The sequence below is a fragment of the Salminus brasiliensis genome, chromosome 9 (assembly GCF_030463535.1).
Source record: "Salminus brasiliensis chromosome 9, fSalBra1.hap2, whole genome shotgun sequence".
Taxonomy (NCBI): domain Eukaryota; kingdom Metazoa; phylum Chordata; class Actinopteri; order Characiformes; family Bryconidae; genus Salminus; species Salminus brasiliensis.
The window spans coordinates 34659415-34679430 of record NC_132886.1 but is presented as its reverse complement, the minus strand read 5'-3'; the positions used below and the strand labels follow the sequence as shown (position 1 = coordinate 34679430).

At 40.0% G+C, this 20016-nt stretch overlaps 1 gene segment (V, D, J or C); it reads right to left on the bottom strand.

Moving 5' to 3' along the window:
- Positions 1-14279: 14279 nt before the first annotated feature.
- Positions 14280-14836, bottom strand: LOC140562784 (T cell receptor alpha variable 9-2-like). The segment is given in 2 exon segments: positions 14280-14674; positions 14794-14836. Coding segments are annotated over 2 exon segments (438 nt in total).
- Positions 14837-20016: the final 5180 nt, after the last annotated feature.

The window sequence follows — 20016 nt, the reverse complement described above, 5'->3', positions numbered from 1 at the left end:
CCCAGCAGCAGGACCGCTACCTCTGCCTTTGTGCGAGGAACAGGAGGAGCACTGCCAAAGCCCTGAAAAATGTGTCTGCACAAACGGTTAGAAACCGACTCCATGAGGATGGTATGAGGGCCCGACATTCACAGATGAGGGTTGTGCTCACAGCCCAAAACCGTGCAGGACGCTTGGCATTTGCCAGAGAACACCAGGATTGGCAAATTCGCCACTGGCGCCCTGTGCTCTTCACAGATGAAAGCATGTTCACACTGAGCACATGTGACAGACGTTCCAGAGTCTGGAGGCGCTGTGGAGAGCGATCTGCTGCCTGCAACATCCTTCAGCATGACCAGTTTGGTAAGTTGGATCAGCCTGTAGTGTGTTTTTCCACTTTAATTTTGTGTGTGACTTCAAACCCAGACCTCTTTTGGTTAATAAATTGGATTTCCATTGATGATTTTTGTGTGATTTTTTTGTCAGCACATTCAACTTTGTACAGAACAAAGTATTCAATGAGAATATTTCTTTCATTCAGTTCTAGGATGTGTTATTTGAGTGTTCCCTTTATTTTTTTGAGCAGTGTATAATTAACTCATCTAAATCGTTATGTATATTAGATCTGGTACCAACACTGTTGTTTAAGGCACTGCCAAAGGTTGGTAAACCATTAATTGACATAGTTAATGTATCTCTGCCATGGGCTTCATACCTAAATCTCTTAAATTGGCGATTATTAAGCCCATTATTAAAAAGTCTAATCTGGACCCTCGTGGCCTTGCCAGTTTTAGAGCAATTTCTAATCTACCCTTCATGGCCAAAATGTAAGTAGTGTTTAAGCAGTCCATCTATCTGCATAACTACAGCATTCATGTTTATTAGGATATTAGGAGTAACTAATTATTTACTTTCTGACCTCGATAGGGGCAGCACTGCCATCCTTTGACACCATAGATCATAAAATTCTTCTAAATAGGTTAGAAAATTTAATAGGAATCAAAGAATCTGCCCTCACCTGGTTCAGGCCATATCTGAAGGATCGCCATCAATATGTTTATGTAAATAACGAATGCTCCTATCACACTAGAGTAAAATGTGTTCTACAAGGATCAGTACTGGGGCCATTAATCTTTGCTCTTTATATTTTACAGCTGGGTAAAATAATCTGTAAACACTGTACACTGTTATGCCGATGATACCCAAATGTATATATCAGCTAAATCTAATGAGGACCTGTGACTGGATGACATTAATTTTTTTTACTTAATTCCGATAAAACAGAGGTCCTTCTACTTGGTCCTAATATAGATAAAAATATAAATGATAATACTGTGGTAAACATAGATTAGTTATACCTGGTAAAATAGTAAGAAACTTAGGGGTCGTTTCTTATTCTCTCATTTGATGCACACATATGCAGTTGAGTTAAAACTTTTCTTCTTTCTTTCATTTACACAACATTGCTAAACTCTGCAGCATACTATCCGAGGGGGATGCTGAAAACCTCAAAGCTGTGACTACTGCAATGCGCTGTTGGCTGGAAGTCCAGGTAAATCACTTCATATTCTTCAGCTTGTACAGAATGCCTCTGCCAGGGTACTAAGTAGAGCTAGAAAATTTGATCATATTAGTCCAATTCTTTTATCCTTATCCTTACCCGTTATATTTCGTATAGATTATAAAATACTTCTTCTAACCCCTTTCTCTCTCTGTCTTTTACATATACTGAGATGCCTTGCCATCCAGTCTGGAGGTCCCTGTCCCTCCTGTCCCTCTACTTCTTTTTTCTTTCTTTGATTCGTTTCTGTTTTCTCACTATCTCTTTTGCATGTGCTGAGGTGCCCTGTTTCTCCTGCTCTGCCCTGATGTTCCCTCAGCGGTGTTACATTTCTGCTTTGGATCTGTTCTGCAATGATCCACTCCTACCATACTCCATTGCTATACATACACATACTTAATCAGCATGTACTTTAACATTAACACTGAGCAAATGTCCAGCACCTACTTACACTCATACTTTATAACCTGTTCCTACATTAGCTATAGCTCTTCATTATCTATCTGCCTAGTTCTTTGTGTAATGTTATTTGTTTGTGCTGTGTGGGTCGACATAAGGCAGATGGGTTTCTCGGACTGAGTCTTGGTTTCTCCCAAGGTTTCTTCCTCTTAGTATGAGGGAGTTTTTCCTGACACACCCACCTCCACTGTAGTGTTTGCTCATAAGAGGTGTGGACCAGATCTCAAAGCGTTTTGTGACAACATTTGTTGTGAAAGGCTCTATACAAATACATTTTGAATGGAATTGAATTAACCACTGAACCACCATTACCACCATTAACTATCATTACTCTCATTACTCTCGTACCTCCCAAGGTTTCTTCCTCCAGCTCTGAGAGAGTTTTTCTTGTCATTGTCGTCTTTGGCTGCTCACTGGGATGATTGGTTTTCATGTCGTCTTATGTTAATTTCTTGTCTTTTTACTGATTCTGTGAAGCTGCTTTGTAAACTGTAAAACTGAAGCATTGTTATTCCATTTTAATCTATGTTTGTTTTGAATATGTAACATTGAATTTGTAACAAGGCCTTAAAATGTTGAAAGTAAAATAAATATAATTCTGTATTTAAGAGCAAGAAAGTGTAAAAGTAAAAAAAAAAAGCTGTTATTTTGCTGTGAAAATGAAATAAGAGTGACTCTTGAGGGATCAGCTGAATGGGCTCATGGCTGGAGCAGTAATGGGCACAAGTCAGACACCAGCAAGGAGGAGCTTGGGTACTGGTATGGGCTGGTTTTAGTAAAGATGAGCTGGTTGAACCTTTTTGAGTTGAATATCAACTCCCAAGCTCCATGAATGGAAGGCTTGTAATTGTTATTGAAAAGAAGGGAGCTATATCTGTCACAGACTTTTTTTATACAGTGTATCACAAAAGTGATTACACCCCTCACATTTCTGCAGATATTTAAGTATATCTTTTCATGGGACAACACTGACAAAATGGCACTTTGACACAATGAAAAGTAGTCTGTGTACAGCTTATATAACAGTGTAAATTTATTCTTCCCTCAAAATAACCCAATATACAGCCATTAATGTCTAAACCAATGGCAACAAGTGAGTACACCCCTTAGTGAAAGTGAAAGTTCATGAAGTGTCAATATTTTGTGTGGCAACCATTATTTTCCAGAACTGCCTAAACTCTCCTGGGCATGGAGTTTACTGTGCCGCCACACATGCTTGAGACCATCTGAACCAAACAAATTAATCTTGGTCTCATCAGACCATAGGACATGGTTCCAGTAATCCATGTCCTTTGTTGACATGTCTACAGCAAACTGTTTGCAGGCTTTCTTGTGTACAGACTTCAGAAGAGGCTTCCTTCTGGGGTGACAGCCATGCAGACCAATTTGATGTAGTAGTGTGCGGTGTATGGTCTGAGCACTGACAGGCTGACACCCCACCTCTTCAATCTCTGCAGCAATGCTGACAGCACTTCTGCACCTATCTTTTAAAAACTTTTTAAATGCTGGATGATCTTGGCCACTGTGCTGCAGTTCAGTTTCAGGGTGTTGGCAATCTTCTTGTAGCCTTGGACATCTTCATGTAGCGCAACAATGAATCTTTTAAGATCCTAAGAGAGTTCTTTGCCATGAGGTGCCATGTTGGAACTTTCAGTGACCAGTATGAGAGAGTGTGAGAGCTGTACTACAAAAATAAAAAACACACTTGCTCCCGATGCACACATGAGACCTAGTAACGCTAACGAGTCACATGACATTTTGGAGGGAAAATGACAAGCAGTGCTCAATTTGGACATTTAGGGGTGTAGTCTCTTAGGGGTGTACTCACTTTTGTTGCTGGTGGTTTAGACCGTATGACTGTATGTTGAGTTATTTTGAGGGAAGAATAAATTTACACTGTTATATAAGCTGCACACAGGCTACTTTTCTTGTGTCAAAGTGTCATTCTGTCAGTGTTGTCCCATGAAAAGATATACTTAAGTATCTGCAGAAATGTGAGGGGTGTACTCACTTTTGTGATACACTGTATATGTCAGAAATGTTTATTGCAAAGTTTTGAGTTGTTTGTTTACACACAATATATTTTATATTTTAGTTTGTTATTTAGAGGAGTAGTAAAGTGTGAATCACAAAACATTTTATAAAAACAATACAATAGTATAAAAAAATTACAAATATAATACATCTAATTTTTACTTGCTCACCTACAGTCAGTAGCAATGTAAAGTAAACAGCAGAATAAGAACCCAAAAAGGAAGGAAAATGGGGAAAAAAATCTAGAAGCACTTATATGTCTAAGAGCGCCACCTCCTTGACCTATACTTCTAGTTCTCAGTCACTTCTAAGCTTATCTTGTAGGTGTTGTGTATAAAAACACACAATTTGCTTTAAAGACTGGAACTGATTTACTAAATGAACAGTTTAGGTCAAATTCTAAGAAACCTCATACAGTGAGTCCAAGAAGTATTTGATCCCTTGCTGATTTTCTTCGTTGGCCCACTAATAAAGACATGATCATTCTATACTTTTAATGGTAGATGTATTCTTACATGGAGAGACAGAATATTAAAAAGAAAATCCAGAAAATAAATCTAAGGAATATATATTAATTGATTTGTATTTCATGGAGTGAAATAAGTATTTGATCCCTTAGTATTCATTAGCAGTTCTGGCTTTTACAGACCAGTTAGACACTCCCAATCAACTTGTTACCTGACCTGAAGCCACCTGTTCTCACTAATCACTTGTGTGAAAAACACCTGTCCACAGAATCAGACAGATCACACAGATTTCAAGTCTCCAACATGGGTAAAACCAAAGAGCTGTCACAGGACCTCAGAGTCAGAATTGTTGACCTTCACAAAGCTGGAATGGGCTACAAAAAGATTAGTAAGGTGTTGGATGTGAAAGTAACAACTATTGGTGCAATTATCAGAAAGTTTAAAGAGTATAACATGACAATCAACAGACCTCGGCCCGGTGCTCCAAAGAAGATTTCGCCTCGTGGGGTGGCAATGATGCTGAGAACAGTCAGAAATCGTCCTGCAACCACTCGGCAGGAGTTAGCAAATGACCTGAAGGCAGCTGGGACCACAGTTTGCAAGGAAACAATTGGCAACACTTTGCGCAACAATGGATTCACATCCTGCAGTGCCCGAAAGGTACCCCTGCTGAAGAGAGCACATGTGGAGGCGCGCCTCAAGTATGCCAATGATCATTTGAAAGATGAACCAAGTTATTGGGAGAAGGTTTTGTGGTCAGACGAGACCAAAATTTAACTTTTTGGCCTCAACTCCACCCGCCATGTGTGGAGGAAGAAAAATGCTGCCTATGACCCCAAGAACACTGTGCCCACCGTCAAGCATGGAGGTGGAAGCATAATGTTTTGGGGGTGTTTCTCTGCCAAGGGTACAGGGCTACTTCACCGCATCACTGGGAAGATGGATGGAGCCATGTACCGCACAATCCTGAGGGACAACCTCCTCCCCTCTGCCAGGGATCTGAAAATGGGCCGTGGTTGGGTCTTCCAACATGATAACGACCCTAAACATACAGCAAAGGCAACAAAGGATTGGCTCAAGAAAAATCACATTAAGGTCATGGAGTGGCCCAGCCAGTCGCCAGACCTCAATCCGATCGAAAATCTATGGAGGGAGCTGAAGGTCAGAGTTGCCAAGCGACAGCCCACCAACCTTCATGATTTAGAGAGGATCTGCAAAGAAGAGTGGGCCAAAATTCCCCCTGGTGTGTGTGCTAAACTTGTGGTTAACTACAACAAACGTCTCACCGCTGTGCTTGCAAACAAAGGCTTTGCCACTAAGTATTGAGTGTGTTTGGCAAGAGGGATCAAATACTTATTTTCCTCATTGAAATACAAATTAATTAAAATATATTCTTTAAAATTATATTCTGGATTTTTGTCTTGATATTCTGTCTCTCCATGTTAGAATATATCTACCATTAAAAGTGCAGAAGGATAGTGTCTTTATTAGTGGGCAAACAAAGAAAATCAGCAAGGGATCAAATACTTCTTGGACTCACTGTATATCTTGTTGCTTAATAACTCCATTATCATTATACCTCCATAACTAAATGAGCACTTTTGCAAATTAACTTTTAAGAGGACATTTGTGTGTTTGATTTTTCACTTGAGTTTTATTTTAATGCATTTGTTTCTCCCAGTTAATTTTTGGCATAATGAGGAAAGAACATTATGTGGCAATACTGAAGGAAATGGGTTTTCCAAATGGACAATGAAGCATACTGCCAAACTGGTTATAAAGTGGCTTAAAGAGAACTAAGGCAATGTTTTAGAGTGGCCATCAGAAAGCCATGATCTCAATCCTATTTAAAAATTATGGGCATTATATTTTGTATCTAGGTATCAGTACCCAAACCCCAAAAATATAAGTAATTCCACATTACTAGATCTTATTCTTACAAATGTACCTCATATGTATATTTGGATGACAGTATTTTGTTATATATTTTGCAATATTTTAAGGGTAAGCATTTTTACATGATCTGTATAATTGTGTCATAGGTAGAGTTAACCTAATCCCTGCTATTGAGAGTGTTTGGTAATTTATTCCTCTCAGTTTGCACTGCATTGCACACTAAGCCGGGTTCATGATACATACAACTAGATATCATTACATTTAGCCTGTAAATGAAGAAATGAACTATATTTTAGACAAAGAGCTCCTCCTCTTGACTATAGCCAGACTTTACACCATGAACAGTTTTTGTACAGTAATGCCAAATTTCCTGTCACTGTGGGCTTCAGGGCACAGTAGTAGAGTGCAGAGTCTGACACTGCTGCAGAGGAGATCACCAGATCCACTCTGTTGTTCTGAACCTTAGCAGAGAAGCCTGGTTTAGGTGAACTGCTTGATCCACTTACATAAAGGAGAAAGTCTGGTTTAGATGAGGGATATTGGCAATACCAATAAAACAAGGAAGCACTTCCAGTGTAGTTGCAGGAGAGGGTTACATTGTTGCCAACTGAAACCTGCTTTTCAGATTCCACTGGACTGATTGTATTTGAATTCACTCCACCTGGTTTAGAAAAGAGAGCAAGATTTCAAAACCAGGTGAGGTAAGATTTTAAGATTTAATTTAAAATTAAACCGGTTATACCCAATATTTTACTATTTAGTTTGTTATTTAGAGGAGTAGCAAAGTGTGAACAAACTTACAAAACACCATATAAAAACAATACAATAGTATAAAATAGTAACAAATATAATACATGTAATTTTTACTTGCTCACCTATAGTCAGTAGCAATATAAAGTAAAAAGTTGGCAGCATGATGGGAGATCGTCTGTGCCTAGTGACAGAATAAGAACCCAAAAAGGAAGGAAAACAAAAAAAAAAATCAAGAAGCACTTATATGTTCAGTAGCGTCTAAGAGCTCCACCTCCTAGACCTCTACTTCTAGTTCTCAGTCACTTCTAAGCTTATCTAGTAGGTGTTATGTATAAAAACACACTTTTTGCTTTAAAGATTGGAACTGAACTTGGACTTTTTACAAGCTGATGGTATTTCAAAAATGAGCATTTCTGTCATGCCTCAAAATGTTGACTCATTGGACTCAATCTCCCAGATTCTCCTTGGAGATCACCTGAAGTCACGTGACTCCAAGCTCTCATCTACAATCACATTTTCTGGAGTTGGATATTTGAATAGCAGCTAACCTTCATTGTATTGTGTTGTTTATATTGCCATTTAAATAAAATTATTTAAAAACTCCTTCAATTTAGGATTAACAGCACAGGCCTTAACCCATAACATTCTAACCACGGTGGAGACCCATGTGACCCTGGAGTGACCCTTTATTGAAAACCAAAATATAACATATATAACATATATATTATATATATAATATATATAATATATATTAAATAGGTAATTATGTCTATAAAAAAATGAGAAGTATTTTGTACATGTGAGTATGAAAAAGACTGACAAACTGCTGAGAAACACCAGACTTTACATCATGAACAGTTTTTGTACAGTGTAGCTGCGTTTCCTGTCACTGTGGGCTCCAGAGCATAGTAGTAGAGTGCAGAGTGTGACACTGCAGCAGAGGAGATCGTCAGACTCACTCTAGACTTTTCATTGTTTTTCTGAAGCAAGGAACAGCAAGGAAGACCACACCTCTTCCAGACGAACAGGTACTGTACTTGTCCACCGCTGATATGAGGAAAGCTTAGAGTGAACCCACGAAAAGCCTCTGGATCAGACCTACAGACAATGCCATCACCAACACACTCCACCTAGCTCTCACCCACCTGGACAATAAAGAATTCTGCATGTCAGAATGCTGTTTATAGACTTCAGTATAGCATTCAACACCATCATCCCTTAGCACCTAATTGGAAAACTAAGTGTGCTGGGCCTGAACACCTCCCTCTGTAACTGGGTCCAGGATTTCCTAGGCATAGGTACCAGTACCAGTGCCCCCCAGGACTGTGTGCTAAGCCTACTGCTGTTCACTCTGCTGACTCACGACTATGCTGCGAAGTACAACACAAATCACATTGTGAAATTCGCAGATGATATGTCAGTAGTGGGCCTCATCATCAAGAACGAGACTTCATACAGAGAGGAGGTGCAGCAGCTAATGGACTGGTGCAGAACCAACAACTTTTCTGTTAATGTTGACAAAACTAAAGAGATGGTTGTTGACTTCAGGTGACCACGCACCCCTGAACATCAATGGCTCTGTTGTGGAAATCTTCCAGAGCACAAAGTTCCTCGGTGTCCACATTGCAGATTATCTCATGTGGTCCCTCAACACCAGCTCCATAGCCAAGAAAGCCCAGCAGTGCCTCTACTTCCTGCGGAGACTGAGGAAAGCTCATCTTCCTCCTCCAATACTCTCCATGTTCTACAGAGGAACTGTGGAGAGCATCCTGAGCAGCTGCAGCATCGCCTTCTTTGGGAATTGCAATGCCTCAGACCACAAGACCCTACAGCAAATAGTGAGGACAGCTGAGAAGATCATAGGGTCTCTCTCCCTTCTGTCACAGACATTCACACAACACGCTGCACCCGTAAGGCCATCGGCATTGTGAAGGATCCCATTTATCACTCACATGGATTTTTTACTGCTGCCATCTAGCAGAAGGTACAAGAGCATCCGTGCTGTCACTGCACGGTTCTGCAATAGCTTTGTCCTACAAGCAGTCAGACTTTTAAACAGGGGCTGAGCTACACCCCCCACCACCCACCTACATTTTAATCTGCATTATATTTATTTTATTTATACATTCCACACTTTACAACCTCAGTGCTGTGTTTCATGTTTCCTGTGCTGTCTGCATATAACACCACAGCATGTTAAATTTCTATACCTTCTATGCACATTATTATCAATACCTAACTGTTACATATCTATGCACCTTACACTCAACACCTCTACTCAGAATTGTGTCATATTTATTGTATTTATTGCACATTGCACTTTCTGCAGTCTGTCCTGTACTGTATTATTATTTTTTTTGTTCCATGTGGCACCCTTGTTCTGGACAAAATGTAATTTTATTTCACTGTGTACTTCTACAGAGCTGAAATGACAATAATGGAATTTTTGAGAGGTGGCATAATATGGCAGACGTATATATACTCCTTCCACCTTGTCCTTCTCCTCTCTTTCTCTCTTTCAAACTCTTCTCACTTTCCACCTTATCCTTTTCTCTCTCCTTTCCCCATTTTCTCTCCTTCCCCCTTATCCTTCTTTTCTCTCTCCTCTTCCACCTCACCTTGACCTTTTTATTTGCTTAATTGTTAATTTTCTATTTCTTGCAATTTTCTCTTTGTTGAGAAAAAAATGATGTATTCTACCTTTTCTTTTAATTTCTGTAAGATTCAAAGTAACTTTACAATGTTTTTCTTGACAGACGTTGAATCAATATTAGCTTTTAAAGCCTGCTTTACACAGAATTAATGTCAGACCTAGCTAACATTATATGTGTAGTTAGTGAAATAATGTTCTCTTAACCTGATTATTATCATCTCAGAAGCAGCATCACAACTACACAAGCACTGTGCTTTCATTAGAATTTCATTTCTTGATGGATAGTTAATCAGGTTTAATCTCCAAACTTCCACACATCGCGCCACCCAGTTTCCCAAACAAACCAGTCTCTAATGTAATCTTATGCTGCATTCACTGAAGTTGGACATTGGAGATTCACGCAGCAGGGGTGGCAAGGCTTTCTTTTACAATAGCATTTGCCACCCTATGCCACCCCAGTATATCCGCCCATATCGGTTGGCTCTATTTTTCAAGTTTATGCAGAAGGATCTCTCATGCAGTGTTGCCAACTCCTCAGTAAGGAAAGTAGTTATTGGCTGTCCTAAAAGTTGCTAGAAGTCACAAAATGACATCATCTCCTAATTTGCATAGTTGGTCATTTGCTTGTATTTTAAGCTGTAGACTAAAGGAATAACGGAGAAAAAAAACTAGAAAGAAAGAAAACAAAAAACAAAGTAACTCTGTCTGTCCCAAGTCCGGATAAAGTTGAGGGTTGAACATAGAGTAGCAGTTTCATACCAGTCTTTTGATTAAATGTGATAAGCTAACATTTAACAACACAGGACAAAATTAATTTATTTAATTTATGTAAAAATGATTCATGTAATTATGTAAAGAATCAAAAGAAGCTAATTTATTCAGAGTTCATTTGTAGTGTTAACACATTTAGGGTGTGTTTTACTCACTTGTTTCTCTCCCACAACAGTATGCCTTTATTCTACAGCTTTAAATACAAGCAAATGAACACTTATGCAAATTAGGAGATGACATCATTTAGACTTCTAGCGACTTTTTAGACAACCAATAGCTACTTTCCTTACTGAGGAGTTGGCAACATTGCTGTGAGTGTTGTGGGACGGGGCTCATGGCAGCACCTGCTGCTAAGCTTAGTAACTAAAGAACATCTATGTTCACCTCAGAGTCTCCAAAAGTCTACAATAACACCAGATTTGTCGCTAGTTGCTTTTTAAAAAGCCGCTAGAAGCGTCTGGAAAGTCGACAGGTGTGGAACCTTTAGACATAATAACAGCCCTATATCCAAACTGTATTCTTTTAGAATGATAGAACAAATATTCATTTGAAACACATTTTGAGAATGATATTTACGTGCAATTTAGTCTGGCTTTAGATCACATCATAGAACCATAACAGCAACTATGTTGGTAACAAATAATATTACTGTGCTGCCATATTTGTTGAATCTGCATTTATTTTTTGCATTATCCTGCATTTAATTTGTTGAAGGCATTTGATTCTGATGACCATGATCAGCTGCTGGTTGGGCTTAGTGATACAGGAGTAGTTGACAAAGTTTGTTCAGGTATTATATTATAGACCGTATGTTTTCACAGATAGTTTTGAATCAGAATCAGAAATATTTTTATTGATTCTGTCACGCCCGCGTCATCGTGCCCGCCCCGAGGGCGGTCTTGTGCTGCAGCATGCAGGCATTCATGAGGACTTTTTGTGTTTATCTGTCACATTCATGTCATGCTTATTATGGACTCTTGTTAACTTTTATGTTGACAGTCATGTTCAGTTCACGCTTTACTGTTATGTTGTATTCATGTGTTTGTATTCTCGCTTGTTTAATACATTCCACCTATGGCTGGTATATTTAAGGAGGGCTAGCGCCAGCAGCCAGTGCCAAAAATTAACTCAGTGTTGGATCTTGTGTGTCGTAGTGCAGACTGAATCCGTTGGGCTCTGCAACGGCCTCAGGTTGAAGAAGCTAACCTCCTTAGCCTAGGGACTCTAGTGTGTCTGCCGAACCGCAACTACTCGCGTACCTAAGGTCGTATTGTACCACAGGGATCTATTAGGGGCTTGTTCACGTGAGTGAGCTTAACTCACTGTGCTTCGTGCTCGAAGCTCACGTACAGGCTTGAGGTATTGCCTGTGCTCAAGGAAGCTAGCCCTGTCATTGTATCGGTTCCGTTCGTTTGGGTTCGGCAGCTGTCCCTTAGCTCTGGAGTCCAGTAAGTTTCAGAAGCGCCTGACTAGCGCAGTCTTTTGGTTTTCACGGTTTTCCCCAGGCACTGCCTGTAGGTTTAGGTTAGTGTTATTGTTCTGGCTCATCCCTGGTTCACTAGCCTAGCCCTTGTCTCTCACCAGCCACAGGTGTGCTCTTTTGTTTTGCCCTGTTTATGTTGCCACGGTTGTAATTCTTTTTCACATTTCATCCTGTTAACTATTGCTGCTTTTCCTTGGTTTCTGCCCTGTTTTGAGTTAATAAACAAAGAAAGAAAACTATTAGAAAAAACTGAAAATGTACTGTATAAATTATATGAATATAGTAAAGTGGCATATTGGTAACAACTGTGATAATAAATATTGTTGAGCCGCCTCAGAAAATAGAGACATCTTTGGCCCTTCCTATAGAGGGCATCAGTGTTCTTAGCCCAGTCTAGTTTATTGTCAATGTGTGCTCCCAAATATTTGTAGTTTTCCACAGTGTCCACATTGACCCCCCTGATGGACACAGGGGACACCAATGCCTTGTTCCTCCTCAGGGCCTCCACCAGTTCTTTTGTCTTTATCACAAACTTGACCATCATTCCTTGTTTACTGTCACTAACAATCTCTGCAACACTGCTTTGTGACATCTGTTGCTATATAAATAAGCTAACGAGAAATATACACAGCTTTTAAAATCATAATGAAAGTCATAAATGCTTATTATCATTGGCAGCATCCTCATGCGTCTTACATAGTTAGTGCCCATGTGAGGACACTGGAATTTACCTACTGGTACCCCCAAGACTATTGATACAAGATCAGTGCATAAAGTGGGCCAGTACCCACTTTTGTAGGTTTGCTGTTTGCTGTACCAAGACAATTTTTCTATGTCAGTTAAAAGCTAATGGTATGTAAAAAATGTCCAGCTTTTTGTCAGTGTCTGCTTATACATTTTGAGGGTGGATTGTTACAACTTTAAACATATAAACATTTGTTTAAAACCCGCCTTCCGACCACCACTATTGGTCTGCATGTACCTGCATTTACATTAACCATTTGTCAAACTGCATCTGAGACAGAGAAAGATAGAGAGAGAGAGATGGTAATTGACAGCTTAAACGTGCCTAAACACCAAGGTAAATACACAAATCAGTTCTAGAACCAAATGGACCAAATATTCTGAAAGGTGTTTTAGATCAGTTTTACATGCAGCACAAAAGCCTGTTGGACACACCATCAGTGTTTAACCGTGGATATTTGAATAGCAACTTGTCTTTATTGTATTGTATTGTTTATATTGGTGTGTAAATAAAAAGAATAAAATACTTCTATAAATTGGGCCAATTGAAGCCCACAACATTACCACGGTGGAGACCCATGTGGCCCTGGAGTCTCCTTTATTGAAAACCAAAATATCACATAACAGGAACTGCATTTCACAAAGGACACATAAGAACAGGCTTTAAAAGCTTTTAAGGATCAACTGATATCTGTAAATGTAGTAACCCTGTAGAGAGGGAAACAATGAAAGGACAAACTTTCCAGTGTATCGTCTGCGTCTTTATGTCGAATGAGCAAAAACACAGTTATAACATGCATGAACTATAACATTCTGTTGTGGTTAAAATAATGCTTTTATAATTTAATCCACTGTAATAAATGACCACGCGCACCATTGCTTAGCCATTACATTGCTTATAACAACAATCACAGATAACTCCATCTAGAACGCTTTTCTAACAACAAAACACAGTGTAAGCATGGCTATATACTGGATTAAGTTTAGCCTCAAAAGAAATATTCATATTTTGTGCGTTTTTACCTGTAGAGAGGGAAACAATGAAAGGACAAACTTTCCAGTGTATCGTCTCGTCTGCGTGTTTATGTCGAATGAGCAAAACCACAGCGAGAGCGCCCCTCCTAGGCTGAAACAGGCATGATCAATGGATAATCTTTTCAATCCAATATAAGCCAGTACTCCCAGAAAACGTAATGAAAGTGAACATAAAGAAAATTTCGACCTTTAACCCTTGATCACCACATTAATTTTTGCATGTTTAACCCTTTACATAAAAAGGGGACAATATGATTATGATTCACTGAGTGGGGTACCTGTGAACATAAAAAAAGACTAATATGTTAAAAGAGAAACTATATAAGATCCTCTCCAGAACATTGCACACTAGGCCAGACAGTTTTCATCATTGAGCAGTATCAACATGCTGTAGGTGTGTTTATCTCCTGAGACTCAGCTGATGAATGAAGAAAGGAAAGCTATTTAGAAGAAGAGCTCCCCCTCCTGACAAAAGCCACACTTTACATCATTACAGTTTGTGTACAGTGAGGCTGGGTTTCCTGTCACTGTGGGCTGCAGAGCACAGTAGTAGAGTGCAGAGTCTGACACTGCAGCAGAGGAGATTGTGAGATTCACTCTAGACTTCTCATTGTTTTTCTGAAGTCTGATAGACAGCCGATGGTCAGCAGGTTCAGCTTTAGTGACACGTTCACCAGACACAACGATCAGTAGAAGAAACTCTGGTTTTGATCCAGGCTTTTGTTGATACCAGTGGAGGCTGTAAGGAGAACCATCATATGTGCAGGACAGTGTGGTTTTAAAGCCTTCACTTAAAGAGATGGATGATTGGTCTGGACTGATGGTGTCAGCAGTTTCACCTACAAGGACAAGAAAATTAATATTTCAATATTTTTACTTTGACACATGTTTTATAGCTTAAAAGAATCAGCTAAGTATTCTATTTTGATTTTAGCATGCTGTATTAAAGGTAACTTACCAAGGCTGAAAATAAGCATTAAAACCGTAAAGAAAAGCAGCATGATTGTTGAGCATATGAGTTCAGAACTCCAGCTTTAGCCAATGCTGTATATCTGTATAGCTCTGTAGATGAATGTACCATATCTTACTACATCTAGCTCCACCCACCCCAGTTCACAATTGGTCACAATGTGACAGTGCTTGTCTTGGCTGGCAGTCATGCCAATCAATCTAACATATGCATGCTTGTATTTTTTTCTTAGTCTTTTCCTGCAAATCTAATCACCCCTGGGGTTGGCTTGGGTCTCATACTAGAATTGCAGAGTCTTAGTGAACTAAGCAAGTTCACAGGTTGCCAAGTTTTATGTTAGGAGATTCAAAGCCTCGCTGACGTCTCTTCTTGGATGGCAGCTCACCTCAAACTTAACCCCAGCAAGACAGTACTGCTGTACATCTGGAGAACTGCTGGACTTAAAAACAATCTTGCTATCTCCTTTGAGAACTCACTGGCTTCCTGTAGCTGCCTGCATCAGATTTAAAACCTTGAGGCTGGTCTACAAAGCCTAGAAAGGACCAGCCCCTCCATACTTGATGGCAATGGTCAAAAGCCGATCCGCGCCAAGAGCCCTTCGAGCTTCAAGAATGGCTCGGCTCAACCCGCCGACCCTCATCCCTTAAAATCCACGGAAGACAAGCGTCCAGGCTTTTTTCTGTCCTGGCACCAAAGTGGTGGAACAAGCTTCCCCTGGGTGTCCGAACGGCAGAGTTGCTCGCTGTCTTCAAATGCAGACTTAAGGCCCACCTCTTCTGAAAATATTGGGCGAATAGTAGAGTCTAAACTTAGAGCTATCTTTGAATTTTTAGCCTTTTCAAACTATACAATAGCAAAGCACTTTTGTAAGTCAAGTCAAGTCAGATTTATTTGTATAGCGCTTTTTACAACTGTTGTCGTCACAAAGCAGCTTTACATAATTAGTACTTAATAAAGGACAGAGACAGAGAAGAAAGAAGAAATAACATGAAGGACCCCCCGTGAGCAAGCCAAACGGTGACAGTGGCAAGGAAAAACTCCCTCAAAGCTGGAGGAAGAAACCTTGGGAGGAACCAAGACTCACAAGGGGGACCCATCCTCCTCTGGTCAGAACTATTTAAACATTAATGGTAAAAATGACTAAACCAAATACAACAGAAAGTTAATAGTGGCAGACAGCCACGAGTCCATCTAGGTTTCAACACGGCCACCAAACGGGCAGCAGCGGCAGGCGGGAGAGCCGCTGGTCTGCCATAGGTGGTGGCGGGTGGGGGGGCCTGCTGGCCGGCTGGTTTGCAGCTGGCAGCTGGTTTGACGCAGGTAGAGGGGACCTCAGCGGGCAGTCTTCCAGCAGGTCGGGCTGGGTGGCCATTTACTCGGAGCATGTCTGATTATAACAGTCTAATTAAAAGGAGAGAGCCACAAGGCATGGACACGGGTGCACCCTGAAAACACCAGCATCTATCTGCTCCACCGTCAACAAACCTGAGTGATCGCGTGTAGGCAGCGAGACGACAGCTCCAGCATCTCAGTGTACTACAATTCCCTGGGTCCGCGAACCCCTGGACCTTCAACCTTTATCTAAGAAACATTAATTACCAAAAGCTAAACTAAACATATGAGTTTTCAGCTTAGATTTAAAGATTGAGACAGTGTCTGAGTCCCGAACATTATCTGGAAGGTTATTCCAGAGTTGGGGGGCTTTATAAGAAAAGGCTCTTCCCCCTGCCGAGGTTTTCTGAATTTTGGGCACGAGTAAGAGGCCAGCACCCTGAGATCTAAGTAGTCTTGATGGTTGTAGTATACAATAAGATCCCGCAGGTACTCAGGAGCGAGGCCATGTAGGGCCTTATATGTTAATAGAAGAATTTTGTATTTGATACGGAATTTAACTGGGAGCCAATAAAGTGCTGATAGAACTGGACTGATATGGTCAAATTTTCTAGTTTTAGTAAGGACCCTGGCTGCAGCATTTTGCACCAGCTGAAGTTTATCGAGGTTCCTGCTGGAACAACCTGACGGTAGTGCATTAAGTAAGTGAGAAGAGCGTCTGCTAATGACAAAAAGGGGAAAGGTGCATTACATTTAGCACTTCTAATGTATCAATGAATAAAAACTAGAATTAATACTGGTGAATCAAGGAAAATTGTATTATATTATGATATAATTCAATATAATTATATTACAAGGACATTTAAAAGGTAAACTATCAAGTTTTATATGCATTTCACATATTTCAAGCCCACAGCTGCTGAAAATCAGAAATCCTGTTTCTTAAATTATTAGAATATTTAATGAGTGCACTAAAACATGTAAAATGGAACAACTATTTATGCACTTATTATCCTGTAATTCTAATAAAATAGTACTAAACCCTAAGTTTGATTTTGTTGTGTACATAACTGCTTAAATGGAACTATTTTAAGTATAATTTGGGAGTCATATACTACTGCATTTGTATGCTCCTCAAGCAAAAATTAAGATGGTAGTAAATTCAGGCATTCCTGTTCCTAGCTGGTTTTCATGCATGTTATCAGGCTGTTGCAACTGATTGAGATTGTAGCAGCCTGTCCCTGCCTGCTGTCAGTGATTCAAGACCTAATAGCCAAACTTCAAGTATGACCCATCATCCATCAGGATGTATTACAGACAAACATCTCGACCTTTCTGTCTTAGCAACAGTCACTGAGTCAACTTTTACTAACACTCATATATATATATAGGCAAAAGGTGTTTAAATTGGGCCATTCTGAGCCTTGGGCAGGTCATTTGAGGCAGGACAAAACTGAGTAGGATATCGAGCTGATTTTTCTGGCCCAGTTTAGTATATCTTGCCCTGATTGTCAACTAACAGCTCCTTAGAAGAAGTCAGACAGGGTTCCCATGACTAACATGGCCATAATTGACATTCCGTTTTAACGCTTTTCGTGTGCTGTCTGGACTGTACTATTTCTGTCATGCCCTTCAGCCTGCATGGGGCAGGTGCAGCATTCCAGAGACTTATGGATGAGGTGTTGATGGGGACAGATGGGTTTGTGACTGCGTATATTGATGACATGGTAATCTACAATGAAAGCTGGGCTGAGCATGTGCAACATTTGAAGGTGGTCCTTGGTGGTGGGGTAATACGTCCACAGGTCAACTAGGTAGAGGCTGTCAGGCGCACTCCAGTTCCAACCACAAAGAGGCGGGTGAGATCCTTTCTGGGTCCTGTTGGCTGGTACCCGAGGTTTATTCCAAACCTTTGCAGCCGAGTTGCAGCATTGACTAACCTGATCAAGAAAGACCTGCCCCAGCATGTAAAATGGACAGCAGAATGTAAGGCTGTATTTGAGGATCTCAAAGAGCGCTTGTGTGCTGAACCGTTTTGTGCAGCCTGGTTTGTGAGAAACAGTTTGTGGTCTAGACTGATTGTGGGTTGGGAACAGTGTTGCCTCAGGGTGAGGCTGATGCTCTGAAACCAGTCCTGGATGTCAGCAGGAAGCTGTTTCTATGTGAAATTAACTACTTGGAGAAGGAGGCCCTTGCTGTAAAATGAGCTCTTGACTCTGAGATACTACCTGACTGGGGCTGACTTCATTCCAGAGACTGACCAGTGTGCATTTCAATGGATGCAGAGAATGAATGACAGCAATGCCCGAATATCCAGGTGATATTTATCTTTGCAACCCTTTAGGTTCCAGGTGTGATAGCAAAAGGGGGCACACAATGTGAATGCATACTTCCGTCAGTGAGTCTACCCCATCACCAAGTTTGTAAAAGCCTAGGTAACTGTCTGCTGATACGCCAGCTATGTGAAGTGTTCCTAAATTTCATTTGTTCTTTCTTTTTCTTAGTTTTACTTTTCTCTTTCTTTCACTTGATCATGCAAACTTTCCAATAAATATCACTTATAGGGTGAAATCTACTCCCAGAGTCTGACCTGATCCTTGCAGGGTGAAACCTGCCCTCCTTAATGGCACGCTACCCAAGCTGTAAAATTGCACACTAAGCTGGTTCTGTGCTATGCTAACAGAAACCTTGAAATTACACACACTTCTTGTTAACAGTTTTCTTTTAAGCCCATTTCATCATTGTATCTTACTGTTAAATATTGTATATATTTTGTATCTAGGTAGCAGTCCCCAAACCCAAATGATCCAAAGTAAATTCACATTACTAGATCTTATTCTTACAAATGCATCCCATATGTATATTTGGATGACAGTTTTGTATTTTAAAAGATTGGAAGGGCAAGCATTTTTTCATGATCTGTACAATTGGCATAGGTAGTGTTAGCCTAATCTCTGCCATTGAGAGTGTTTTATTTAAATAAATAAATTAATTAATAAATAAATAAATAAATAAATTAATTAATTAATTATTTTTTATTCCTCTCTGTTTACAATTGACAAAAAGGGAAATATGATTATCATGCACTGAGCAGGATGTATTTTGTACCTGTGAATAGGAAAAACAGATTTCAGTTAAAGAAAATAAGAAAAGAAATATAGGACCCTTCCAGAATATTGCACACTGAGCTGGTTCCGTGATACTGATAACAAAAACCCAGATATCATTACAGTTTGTGTACAGTAAAGCTGGATTTCCTGTCACTGTTGGCTGCAGAGCACAGTAGCAGAGTGCAGAGTCTGACACTGCAGCAGAGGAGATTCTAGATTCACTCTAGACTTCTCATTGTTTTTCTGAAGGCTGATGGACAGTCGATGGTCAGCAGGTTCAGCTTTAGTGACTTGTTTAGTGGAAACAAGGATCAGTAGCAGAAACTCTGGTTTTGATCCAGGCTTGTGCTGATACCAGTGGAGGCGGTAAGGAGAGCCATCATATGTGCAGGACAGTGTGATTTTTAAGCCTTCGCTTAAAGAGATGGAGGATTGGTCTGAACTGATGGTGTCAGCAGTTTCACCTACAAAGACCAGAAAATGAACATTTCAATATTTTCACATTCACATGTGTTTTACAGCTTAAAATAATCAGGTAGGTATTACATGCTGTATTAAAACCAAGGCTGAAAATAAGCATTCAAACCGTAAAGAAAAGCAGCATGATTGTTGAGCATATGAGTTCAGAACTCCAGCTTTAGCCACTGCTTTATCTCTGTTGGTGAATGTACTGTATCTTCCTACATCTAGCTCCTCCCACCCCAGTTCACAATTGGTCACAATGTGAGGATGCATTTATTGGCTGGCAGTCATGCCTATAAATGTAACA